Consider the following 12,792-nt stretch of genomic DNA (forward strand, 5'->3'; position numbering starts at 1 on the left):
AAAGGAGAACTATGAGGTGACTGATTTCCACTCATCCTCATAGTTAGAGCCGACCTGTGACAAAGAATCTGTCACAGGTCGGCTCTATCGATCGGGAGGTGAACAGATACATGTCACCAATCCACTTCCCGATCATCTCCCTGCAGTGAGCGATAACTGTCAGTCACGGCTCCCCGCAGGGATTCCCCTCTCCGATCTTCCAGCACTGATAGGCAGGCAGGGCCCACTGTCAATTGCACAGCTGGGTGTATCCATATTTTCATCTTTTCTGTTTGCCAGTACAGCAGCTTTGCTTTAGTTGCAATTGTCTTGAACAATCTGCACATAATTTAAACCTACATTTACATTGTGTTTTCTTCCTGTTCTAATGCAGTCTCCATAGAGTAAAATATGTACTTTGAATGGCTTCTCACCTACGCACCATGTCTCATCATTCCATTATTCTTAATCTTGCATTCTGGATTACATTATTTGCTCGCTATTCTGTTTGACAAGGATGCTAATATGCGATCACTTTTGGAAGCACTTTCCTTTATTTCTAGTTTGTTATGCTGCATATGGCAAGGTGCTGAAGTCAATTATGTAGTTTTTCATTACTTGCTAAGGTTGGGTTACCAGATTTCTGGAAGATTTACTATAAAGTGAACCTGTGACCAATTTTACATTTTTATTTTTTTTTAACAGCAAAATTCCTTCCGGAGGGCAGATGCCACATAATGTTTTATATTAGTTTGCTTAGCCAGAAAGGCTGTTTCTGTGCACTTCCCTGATTTAAGCTTGCCATACACTGCAGGAATTTCAGCCAGTTCTTCATAAACCGGCTGATATTTGTTCAGAGGGTGGCCCTGTCGCCATCCATCGCAAAATCTGGTTAGAAATTTTTTGGATAAACAGTGGCAGCGGCCAATCGGCTGCCATCACTGTACGGGATTTCTGACAGTGGCACAACCGGGCTAGTGTGTAACTTTTCCTTTACAGTGAGTGATTCATTAGTTGGGGATCGGACTGTTTAATGGTCATTTCCTAGAGGAAACTTTTACCTCAGAACTTTCCTCCAACCAACGCAAAATGATTGGAGCAATAGCAACAAGACTTCTAAGACTGTCCCATCTCTCTTTGACCTGATCACCTGTCTGTAGTTTTGTCTTTTGTGGCCTCTGGTTAGAAGATGTCTCCTACAGATTCCTAGAGGCCAAGCTATAAACTCTGACAATAAGTGGAGGTGCCAACAGCAACCCATCAAACCCTGTCGTTTTCCCAAAGATATTTTCATCTAAATTGTCTGCACAGTTTCCAGATAATTACCTTTTATCATTTTTTTTTTGTTCTACATAAAATTAGTTTTTTGCTTTCCATATATCACTGACTGTGTCCGTGTTTTTTTTGTTTTCCGCATGCTCAGTTTGGGAACACCTGCTACTGCAACTCAGTCCTTCAAGCACTTTATTTCTGCCGCCCATTCCGGGAAAAAGTCCTCGCCTACAAAAGCCAACCGAGAAAGAAGGAAAATCTTCTCACGTGCTTGGCAGACCTCTTCCACAGCATAGCCACTCAGAAAAAGAAGGTCGGGGTGATCCCTCCAAAGAAGTTCATTACCCGCTTGCGCAAAGAGAATGGTGAGTATATCTCACTGTTTAATGAATGAAAACATTTGTATTTTGTTATAGAACATTTTACACTATTCAATATGTACTATATATACATTTGCAACCGAATTGCCATGGATGTTGAACATTATGGACTTTTATCTTTAGAGGAGTGGCATAATTGTATACTTAAATGGAGAACTATGAGGTGAGTGATTTCCATTCATCCTCATAGTTAGAGCCGACGTGTGACAAAGAAGCTGTCACAGGTCGGCTCTATCATTCGGGAAGTGAGCAGAAACATGTTGCCGATCCGCTCGCTTCCCGATAGTCTCCCTGCAGTGAGTGGTGACTGTCAGTTATTCCTCTGCGCAGGGATTCCCCCCTCTCCGATACTCCAGTGTCGAATGAAGGAATGGACCGGGGAGGGCACAGCTGGCTCTGCTTCTAGATAGGCAGAGCCAGCTGTCACTCACGCAGCTGGGCGAATCCAGACAGTATTGTCAGGATCCATCCCGGCTGTGGCACTCATTATATCGCGGGCAATATACTGAGCTTTGGGTGACGGGAGGAGGTTAGTATATGTCCTCCAGTGATCCTAAAGAAAACTATGGGGGAAAACACTTACCCCACAGTTCTCTTTTAAGAAGAATACCTATGGACAATGCACTGGTTAGATTTACCGTATTTTTCGCTCCATGCGACGCACTTTTTTCCCCCCAAAAGGAGGGGGAAAATGTGCCTGCGTCTTATGGAGCGAATCCCGACGCCCGAGACATGCAGTTTCGGGCGCCGGGCAAGTAGTAGGAGCCACTGCTCGTTTAATACGAGTGATCTAATGAGATCACTCGTATTAAAACCGAGCAGCGGCGGCGATCGAGATCACCATAGAGCAGACGAAGAACGGACTTTCTTCGTCTGCTCTGTGTGATCACTGAGACCGTGGCGCTGTATCCACAGCGCCACCTGTCTCAGCGGTCACTAACTGCAGCTTCTGTCATAGAAGCTGTGACAGAAGCTACAGTCTGTTGAGTGCTCCATAAGGCGCGCCGTACCTCCCTGCGTCCTATGGTCCGGTGCGTCTTATGGACCGCAAAATACGGTAATTAGTCCCTTTCTCCTGCTCTTTGGTGGAGCTGCCTTTTAGGAAACAATAAGGAGATGTAAACATGGACAAGAAATACATTGACTGTACCATGGTGATAGCAAGTAGTGTATCTCACTTTAATGGTAAGTATCTACCTTGGAGCCTTGGAATTACCCCTTTTTTGGTGTTAAGCTGGCCATAGTGCAATTAGAAAAAATGCTGCACGCACTATTTTTCCGATCGTGCTGGACTGGAATGCAAGCATTGTTGTGCCCGCGTTCTGGTGCAGGTGGTCACACTTGCGGAGGAGGGGGGGGGGTTGCATGTCTGCGTTGCCATTGACTTAAATACACCACCACACCCCCTCCCCAGAACGCAAGGGGAAGTTTACTATGTGATACAGTGCATTCCAGCAGCTAACCACGCTGGAACGCACTATATATGGTGTGAACAAGCCCAAAAGGTGTGTTCAGCTCATTGGCTGCAGTCACTGATCAGCCAAGAATTTTTGGCCCAGCTCCATTGACAACAATTGATTAAAAAAAAAAATGTTTTGTCAAAAGGAGGGGTGCTGACATGACCACACACTACAGTGTTTAGATAGCTCTAGTCATTCTTCCTCTACCCTGAGCCTTTCCAGGATGCTTTGCATTGTTTCAGAGAGGCTGATAAAGGCAATGTATTGTGTGTGGAGGTTTTTTTTGGTCATTTTGTTTTTTTAACTGTGCTTTGTGATCTTTTGAAGTACAGCAGAGGAGATAAACTTAAGCTGACCAAACACTGTACGGATAAACCGCTTGGACTGAGGAATCCCCAGTGAAATTTGAATAGTGTGTGGCCAGCTTTACGGAGTGGTTATAGAATCGGAATCTTTTACAAAGTATTGACACACTCTGCAACACTTGGCAATGTGTTTAGTGTTCTCACAAGTTGATGACAACATCTGCCCCTCTGTCATCTACGTGTGCCCCACCATGTGGTCCAAACACCCCTTCCTGTCCAGGCCATTTTTCAGTATTCAGCACTGCAGTACTTTGGATGACGTTTATTCCGTCATGCAACGCTGTATTGAAATGAATTTTATACCATTTTTTGGGACAGATAGAGCTTTCTTTTGGTGGTATTTAATCACCACTTTTACTATTTAACGGAAAAAGTACTGAATATTTAAAAAAAAATAGTTTTCCCTTTATTATTTTAGGAAACATTTATTTTTACCCGCGAAATCGCAAAAAAACACCATAGCCAAAATTGGCCATAGGCGACGCTTTAAAAGATTTTTACAGCTCGTCAGTTTAGGGTAATCAGTGATTAATGGCCCGAGAATGATTGCTCTCATTGCGACATTCGCGGCGATATGTAACACGTGCAGCATAATTGGAGCAATCTTTGCTTTTGCTTGTAGGCGCATCTAATGCATTTTTGCGCATCTATGTAGCGGTGGGGGACTTTAAAAAAAAATTGTGTTTTTTTTGTTTTGTGTGTGTAAATTTTTTATTTATTTTGTGAGCAAATATTTTTTTTTTTTGTGCTTTTTTTTACACTTAACTGTATTGTTATCACATAGGGTGCTAAGAAATCCCTTATGTGATAAATTACAGTTACAGGTACCCTTTATGGAGACATCAGGGGTCTCTAAGACCCCTAATGTCACCTAGGGACCCCCAGAGAAGCGGATGAAGCACAGATCTGCTTTCTGTACCGGAGAGTGACAGAGGAATGCGGAAGTGATGTAATATACATCACTTCCTGCATTCAGAGACCGGGAGGAGAGCGGAGGGAGATCGCGTAATGATCTCTATCCGTTCTCAGTGCACAGAGCCACATCGCTCGGGATGGATGGAAGCCCGGGATCGTGGGGGCGGCGGGGACAGGGATGGCGACGAGAGGTAAGGGATGGCGACGAGGCATCCAGGAGACTCCTGTCCGGCCGTCTTTCAACGTTCGGCGGACGGGAGGTGGTTCAGGTAGCCAGGAGGCGTGTAATTCCCAGTTAGCAGGGAAGTTGTCTCCATGCTCCCTCATCAGCAGGTGACAAAGCATGGAGCCGGCTTTCTGGCCAAACAGGAAGCCGGGGAGCTGGTAATGACTTGCCGCCTTGCTTCCTGATTGGCAAGCTTCTCATCCAATCAGGAAGTCGGGCAATGAGTCAGTACATGGCGCCCGGCTTCCTGATTGGCCGGGAAGCCAGCTTCCTGGACAACCAGAAAGCCTGGGGGCGGGTAATGACTCACCGCCCGGCTTCCAGGTTGGCCAGCTTCCCGACCAATCGTGCGAGTCATTACACACTGCCCGGCTTCCTGTGTGGCCGGCTCCATGCAGGCTCCAAGTGACGGACAATCAGGAAGCCGGGCAGCGTGTGTTGACTCGCTACCGGATGCTCGGGTATCGGGCTAGGCATCGGAGCATTTGGTCGTGCTCGCCAAATACTTGGTATCGGCACCGATACTAGTATTGGAATCGGTGCATCCCTAATAAATAAATATATATATTTGTATTTTTGGTGTTATTTTATTATATTGGCTCAGAGTTTTTCAATTCAGATTATTTTAAATCCATGAAACTAATTACAATGTCCAATATAATACATACAATTATTATTTTTTTTAAATTATAAAAGGTGGGAAAGAAGTCACCCTGACAAATTCTGCTGCGGGAGGTACGTCGTGGTGCCATTCTTTTACATAATACCCCAAACGTGCCTCCCGACTGCAGTGCAATCGCCTGCATTGGAACGCACGGTACCGCAATGCCCTGCGTTCCAGTGCAGTGTAATTGCAAAAAATTGTGCATGCAGTTTTATTCTGAAATAAACTTTTTGTTTGTAACACTGAATTTGTGTATTTTATTTTAAATAAAATATGTTTTTTTTTGTTTTTTTATCCAATTGATCGAAAAAATAATTGGCCAACGAATCAATTCTGAAAATCGTTTGTTGCAGCCCTATACAAGTGTCTCCTCCCAATATAGGAATACCCTAAAGCTAGCAGTATACAAGGCGATCTGATCATGTGATAGTACTTTAAGTTCAATTTGTTTTTATGTAAACCGCAAAGCAGTCAGACACGTGTTTTAAATCGCCTGCAAAGCGATGGTATTGAAATTGCCTCTATTAAAAGCAGAACTCCAGCCAAATCTTAACCCTTGCAGTGGGGCTACCCCTGCCTTCCAAGTTTTAAGTGCTTGTTTTGTCTAGGGAGCTTACTCTTAGACTGGTCCCATCAGCCTGTCTGCTCCAGCGGTCTAAGGTTCTGTGAGTCACCACATTCTATACTGGACAGTGTATTTGATGTGAGGACGCTGAGGGACATTCCATTGCTGGAGGGAGCAATGTAAGAGCAAGCCAGGATCACGGTTTTGGGTGACTATAACTTTTTTTATTTTAGACAAAATGAGCACTTAACCCATGCAGTTCGGGGGTAGCCCCACTGCAAGGGTTAAGATTTGATTTGAGCTTCCTAATTTGCCTGGACTGTGTGATGCTCCTGGATATGGGTGCATTTACTTAGGTTCATCATTCCTTCTTTTTCCACCTCTGCATCATTCCACCTATTCTGCCTCCGTGGTTCCGCTTTCTTTATCCATCCCCCTGTGCATTCTCTCCTTGGACAAACAAAAGAGTGAGATTCCCCTGGTGTTGTCATAGTGATCGGCAGCGATGGAGACTGTGCACTGTCCAGTGTATGTTGGAGCATTTGCAGCCTGCTGTTAATCCTGTTTATGACGCACATTGAGAGTTCCCACACACCTGAGATATGAGGCCACCCAGTGCACAAAGCCCACAGAGGCAGCTGCAAGGCCAACATTGGTATGAATCTGCACAGGAAATGACATTTCCAAAGATACTGTAGCATGCCTTTTGATGAATAAATGCCCCGTGTTGCATGACTTTATTTGCATTTGATGTAAAAGAAGAGTGTATAAAGTACACATGTAAGCATTATAGAAATCCTAATACATGGCACGCAGAAGTGTAGTTTAGGAGTTATGGTGCATAAGAAACAATTTTAGTCTTTTCCATGTTGAATATTTCCCGGTTTGGACCCCACCTTCAGCACACAAAGAGGTAAAAATAAACACCGCATTTAGGAAACATTTTTTTGAAAAAAAAGCGCAGACCTCCTCCATACTAGATTAGTATAAATGTGACAACGTTATGAAAGTACGATGAATTATTCGATCCAGAGTGACTTCTTTCTTTGTAGTCCCTTGTTGTTTCCTGTTCTGTGAACAATTGGCAGGATTGACCGCCCCCTACAGAATGAATCAGTCTGTTATTGGACCATGGGCTTGGCGGAGATTCCCACAGTCCTGTTCCCACACTGTCATAGTTACATGGCTCATTCATTCACTAGTAACTATTGCCGTTATATTGTGTTCAGTGTAACCCTAGTAGTATTGAATGAAAGCTCTCATGAATGCATCAGAGTCTGACGTCGGAAGCGTAGGATTCTCCCATGAGCCCCCGCGCAATAGATGCGTCTTTTTATGCCACTCTTTAGCCTATCAGCATTTAACACTGGAAACTAGACCTCATGTAGAGGAGGAAAGATTGGTAGAACATTGAAATAAGTAGCGCAGATCTATGCAAAATTACTTTCCTTGTTTCTGATTTTCATTTGTCTGTAAGTAAAATATATTTGAGGGATTGTTGTCTCGTATACACATAAAAGGCAGTAAACCGTGTTTATGAATATTCGTGGACTGAGCTGGCTGAGGACGTTTATTATGCTGGATGTATCATCTGCATTCCGCCCACCTGGCATATTGTCCTCTATGTCAGACATTGTTTTACTCTGGTGACAAGGCTGTGTAGGCATATAATGTCTTGCCTGTATCATTAGATGATGCAGGATTATGATGGTATTACATCTCCTGTACAGGGGAAGCAGCTTTATGGTTTCTGGCTTTTATGGTCATTTTCAGTTGATTTTATTTGTGACTAATGTTATTTTCGTTCCTGTGAAGAGTATAATATGACATAATCTTTTGTTGGACATGCTTCTCCCTAAGAACCAGGATACATGGGTCCATCTTTCCATACTTGGTAGTGCTGAGGCCCGGTGCTGTTTCTTGTAAGACCAAAGGTTTGAAGCAGCACAGTTAAAGAAGAACTCTGGGGAGCAATAATCTTAACCCTTGCAGTCGGGCTACCCTTGCTCTGCAAGGGTTAAAGTGACATTAAACCCTCAGATTTTTTAACATAAACCAATACTGTAGTGTGTGCCTGTAATCCATGGTTGTTTCCCTTCTCTTTGCTGCTCTTCCTTTTAAATCCTCATGTCTTCTCATGCTTGGGGAGAACTTCCCTTTTCAGCTCAGGGCCTCTTCCTGTAGTGCTGGCTCAGGTTACAAGCCTATACAAACCTATACACAGACACCATATATCCATTCCTGAGACATGGCAGTCTGCTGCAAAACAGAAGTACTGCCCAGCATGAGAACAGATACAGATTTAAAAGGAAGAGCAGCAAAGAGAAGGGAAACAACCATGGATTACAGTAAGGCGCACATTACAGTATTGCTTTATGTTAAAAAATCTGAGGGTTTAATGTCACTTTAAGTGCTCGTTTTTGTCTAGGGACAAAAAATAAAAAAGTTATACTCACTTGAACCTCAGAGCTGGCTGGCTGCTAGACCGTTCTTTGTAGCCTCTCTCTCCCTCCACTCCAGGAGTCTAAGGTCCTATACAGTGTACAGGAAGGGAGGATAATCAGGGACATACCATCGCTGGAGCAGCGTAGGAGACAGGCTGCAGGGACCAGACTAGCAGCCAGCCGGCTCCAAATTTCAGGTGAGTATGTCTCTTTAATTTTTGTCCCTAGATGAACACAAGCAGTTAACTCTTGCAATGCAGGGATAGCCCCAATGCAAGGGTTAACAATATTTCTGCCCCGAGTTCTTCAACACTTTTTTCCTCTTCTCATTGAGAGGGCTGAATTCCCAGCTGCAGCAATGGGAGTTCCTGTCCCCTGATAGGATTTCACTCGATCCTTGCTGAGTCTAGTCTCAATGCTTTGAGGAACAGTCCTAAAACAAACATTCCGCCATTGAAGTCACAACTCCAGATCTGCATAACGTTTCTAGCACTTTCAGAAGCAAAGGTCTGCAATGGCAGCCCACGTATTTCTTTCCGCACAGGTTTCCTTTTATTGAAATGCCTTATGAGATTTCACATGTGCCGAGGAGTCTGGCTGCTTTAGTGGAGCTGCGTGGCGCTCTGCGCCTGGAGTACTGAAAGTCCAGGTCATGCAAAATCATTGTCAGGAGTTATAGCTATAGATCTACACTGAGTGGCCAGATTATTATGACCACCTGACGTTTGTAGACAAATTACCTATAATTGGCTATAATTTTGCGCTGAAGTGGCTAGAGGGCCAGACCATTATAAATAGGGAAGCAGGTTGTTTACCACGACAGTAGAAGTGATTTTTTTCTGAAGATATGGGTAAACAACGCGATTTAACAGCCTTTGAGCGTGGGATGATTGTTGGCGCTCGGAGCCATGGAGCGAGTATCAGCAAAACCGCAGAATTCGTTAAATGTTCAAGAGCAACTGTTGTTAAAGTGTTTAAAGACTGGACTGTCAGCCGAAAATCTGGGTCTGAACGTGCGAATTGTGGCCGTCAGCGACTGGTCAATGTTAGGGCAGAATGGAGAGTGGCAAGACTGGTACAAGACAACAGAAGGGGAACAGTGCAGTGTCAGATTCCTCGCATCACCTTTCAACATCTCATGGAGTCACGAGGCGGCCCAACGAAGTCATCTCGTGGCCCACAAAGTACTGATGGGGTGGTCATAATAATCTGGCCACTCAGTGTATGAGTGTGTTAACTGATTACGAGATGTAGCTTATAAACAATGTGGTTAGTTTATCACAAAGAGCATTGGTTATTGGTCGGGATAAAAGTGTAAAAAAAAAAACAATCCCACTCGCAACCAAAAAGTTTAAGAACCACTCCATTAGAGAATGAGGGCGATCCTGTGTGGTCAGTGCCGCTCAGAACTTCTATTGAACATTATGACTGTTCTTATGTTCGGCTCGTTCTAATGCAGCTGGGCAGGCCACACATTGAAAAGGTTCTGTTTATTGAAATCTGAGGTTTGAGCTTTTATTATATCAGGGCTGGACAAATCTCAGGAGCCATGTCGCCAATGCTCCTTAAAGTTCACAGCTGGGGCCTAACTTTTGAGGTTTTCTTCTGGTTGTTGTCAGTGGAACTGGCTTCTAAAAACAAATCCTGCTGCCTCCTGGATTAGACAGACTGGCTCCTAAATTCCATATCATTTGTCCACCCCTGTATTATATTTATATTTCCGTGTAAAATGTTTCAGTAACCCTTGCAGTAGGGCTGCCCCTGCACTGAAAGGGTTAACTGCTCGTTTTTTGCCTGGGTTACAAAAAAAAGGTACACCTGAACCGTGGAGCTGGCTTGGTCTTAGACCGGTCCCTGGAGCCTCTCTCCACTCTTTCAGCGGTCTAAGACCCCATAAATGATCACTTTCTATGCACAGTGTATAAAAGTGAGGATGCTTGGGCAACATTCCAGTGCTGCAGTGTAGGAGGAAAGAGGCTGGAGGGAGCGCTGTGACAGCTGGCCGATGCAGAGTTTGGGTGAGTATAACTTTTATGTAATGAACCTTGACACAAACGAGCACTGCCCGGCTTCCTGATTGGGCAGAAAGCCGGCTCCAGCTTCCTTGTCACCTTGTATTACCGGAGGTTCCAGTATATGGATAAGCATCGGGAGCTTTTGGGCGAGCACGAGTACTTGCCCAAATACTTGGTATCGGCACCTATACTAGTATCGGTGCATCCCTACTTTTCGAGTTTGAACCCTTTGTTAGGACAGACAGGGCTCATATCTGTTTTTTAACTGATAATGAGATCTTCCAGCACAGTGATGATAAACATCAATTCCCCAGCCCCCTCAACATTATGTAGAAAGAGAAAACGTTTTGGAGTTTTCAGAAAACAAGTAAGTAACCACTTTAATTATGCGATGTGAACTGGAACACGTAACAAATATATTAGTCTTCAGATGTGGTGGCTGCATTAGATTTCTTTCTTTTCCCCTGGTGATCCTGCCGGTAACAGTAGGGCTACAATAATCTCTCACTTTTTTGTATCTGTGGAAGAGCAGCTTTGTCACCCTAGGACAATAAGTGTTTCAAGACTGAGGTAAAACCGGTCTCCTCTTCTCAACTGGGGAGGGGGATTCTGAAGTCCACAGAGATGGCTGGGAACAAAGCTGGCTGATGAGAGTGCAGCACAGGCAGAGAGGATTTCTGAGCAAGCACTTATTAACCAAAACTCTTGCAATGGTATATACAGACCATAAACAGACCATATGGGTGAAGATGAGAGAAGTTTATTGTTAGCTTTACCCAGACTTTACACATTTCAACATGGAAAGCTACTGCAGCATGTCCCTGGTTATATTGGTCCTCTGTTATTGTTAACCAGACTAATCCTGAAGTACCACCATCAGTTTGTTCTATGCAATATCAGACAAAGTTAAATCGGATTACTGAGACACACAGTTACTCCACCGTATAGGAGGTTACCCCCAAATCTTCAAAACCTGCCAGGTTGGTAGGACTTGAGGATGACTTTTTGAAACAATGAGTTAATGTACATTTCTGCTCAGCTGATATTTTTTATTTCAATTCACTACTGAGGTAAAGTTGCTGCAACACAGTGGGCAATTGGTTGGTATGAGAAAATGGAATGTTTCAGATTTGGCTTTTTTCTTTTTTTTCCCCTCCACTTTTTTGTGTCATACCAATACAAACAAAAGAAATAAACATGAGAATGCCTAAATATTTGTAATTGCAATAATTTTCTGCACGAAGTGGTGCATTATCTGGCAGGAAGGCAGGGGTGAAAATATTCTGTATATGTAATTGTTTTGGTTATCTGTGGAAGCTTAGAAGTATCCTCTCTTGGCAGGCCTGACCATCTCCAGAGAAGGCTTTAATCATATCTTTATAGAGCTCTGCATTCAGCTCAGCACTTGAAGCTCAAATGGAACCAAAACTCTCTTGTGTTAATAAGGTTCACAAGTGATAAAGCTTCCTGTCAGTTTTTTATCTCCCATAGTAGATTTCCTATTACTTCTTGTTCTGGTGACAAGATGTTCGATGGACAGAAACAGATAAGGACTCTTGCCATTGGGGACTCAAAACACTTTTTTAGTAGAGTATAGAAGGCTTAGAACCTCTTTCAGATTTTTTTATTGCTGCCCCGTTCCCCATCTTTTATGTTCTGTTGGCACAAAGATAAAGGTTACATTTCCCCTATGGGCACGCAGGCAGCTAAAAAATCCTTTGTCGTTCTGTTCCGAACAAAGTATTGTTGAGCTTTAAATATCCACAGCTAAAACTTGCTGTGGGCTCCCTTCAGGAGAGATGCTCATAAAAAATGTAGCTACCCAATAGCTTTATTAGAGCTACTTCTAGATCATCACCTTCTACATTGTTACTCTTGAATTTTAATCCTTATATAGCAGGTTTTCAGAACACTTCCTATAACAATATTTTATGTTTTAAAACTGTTGAAAACTTTTTACTTCCATTGCAGAACTCTTCGATAACTACATGCAGCAGGATGCCCATGAGTTCCTAAACTACCTGCTCAACACAATAGCTGACATTTTGCAGGAGGAGAGAAGACAAGAGAAACAAAATGGCCGAATACCAAACGGTAACATCGACAATGAGAACAATAACAGCACACCAGACCCCACCTGGGTCCATGAGATCTTTCAGGGAACGTTAACTAATGAAACAAGGTGTCTTACTTGTGAGACGGTAAGATTTCATTTCTATATATTTGTGGCAAGCCTTTTGCTTTAATGATAATACATTGTTTAACCCTTTCGCTGCCAAGCCCTCCGGAACATTTTTCAAATCAGCTGGCCAAGCCATTTTTGCATTTTAAATGTTATTTTTTTTACATTTTCTATTTATTTTTTAATTATTTTGTATTTTATTTTTTTTACTGTTTGGGGGGCTGCGGCGAAATCTCTGGGGTCTAAATAGACCCCTGACATTTCCCTTTTGAAATAGAAAAAGAAATTGAGGACATAAGTCCTCAATTTCTTTTTCTGCAGCCCC

General features: G+C 43.3%; 1 protein-coding gene across 1 annotated transcript in view; it reads left to right on the forward strand.

The window, feature by feature from the left end:
- Window positions 1–12,792, forward strand: part of USP12 (ubiquitin specific peptidase 12) — a 64,339-nt gene that overhangs the window by 39,793 nt on the left and 11,754 nt on the right. The window contains exons 3-4 of the mRNA XM_018571338.1: window positions 1,403–1,616; window positions 12,257–12,486. Of these exons, the coding sequence (XP_018426840.1) occupies window positions 1,403–1,616; window positions 12,257–12,486 (444 nt within the window). The remainder of the gene's footprint in view (window positions 1–1,402; window positions 1,617–12,256; window positions 12,487–12,792) is intronic.

The sequence above is a fragment of the Nanorana parkeri genome, unplaced genomic scaffold, assembly GCF_000935625.1.
Source record: "Nanorana parkeri isolate BGI_ZX_2015 unplaced genomic scaffold, ASM93562v1 scaffold1735, whole genome shotgun sequence".
Lineage (NCBI taxonomy): Eukaryota > Metazoa > Chordata > Amphibia > Anura > Dicroglossidae > Nanorana > Nanorana parkeri.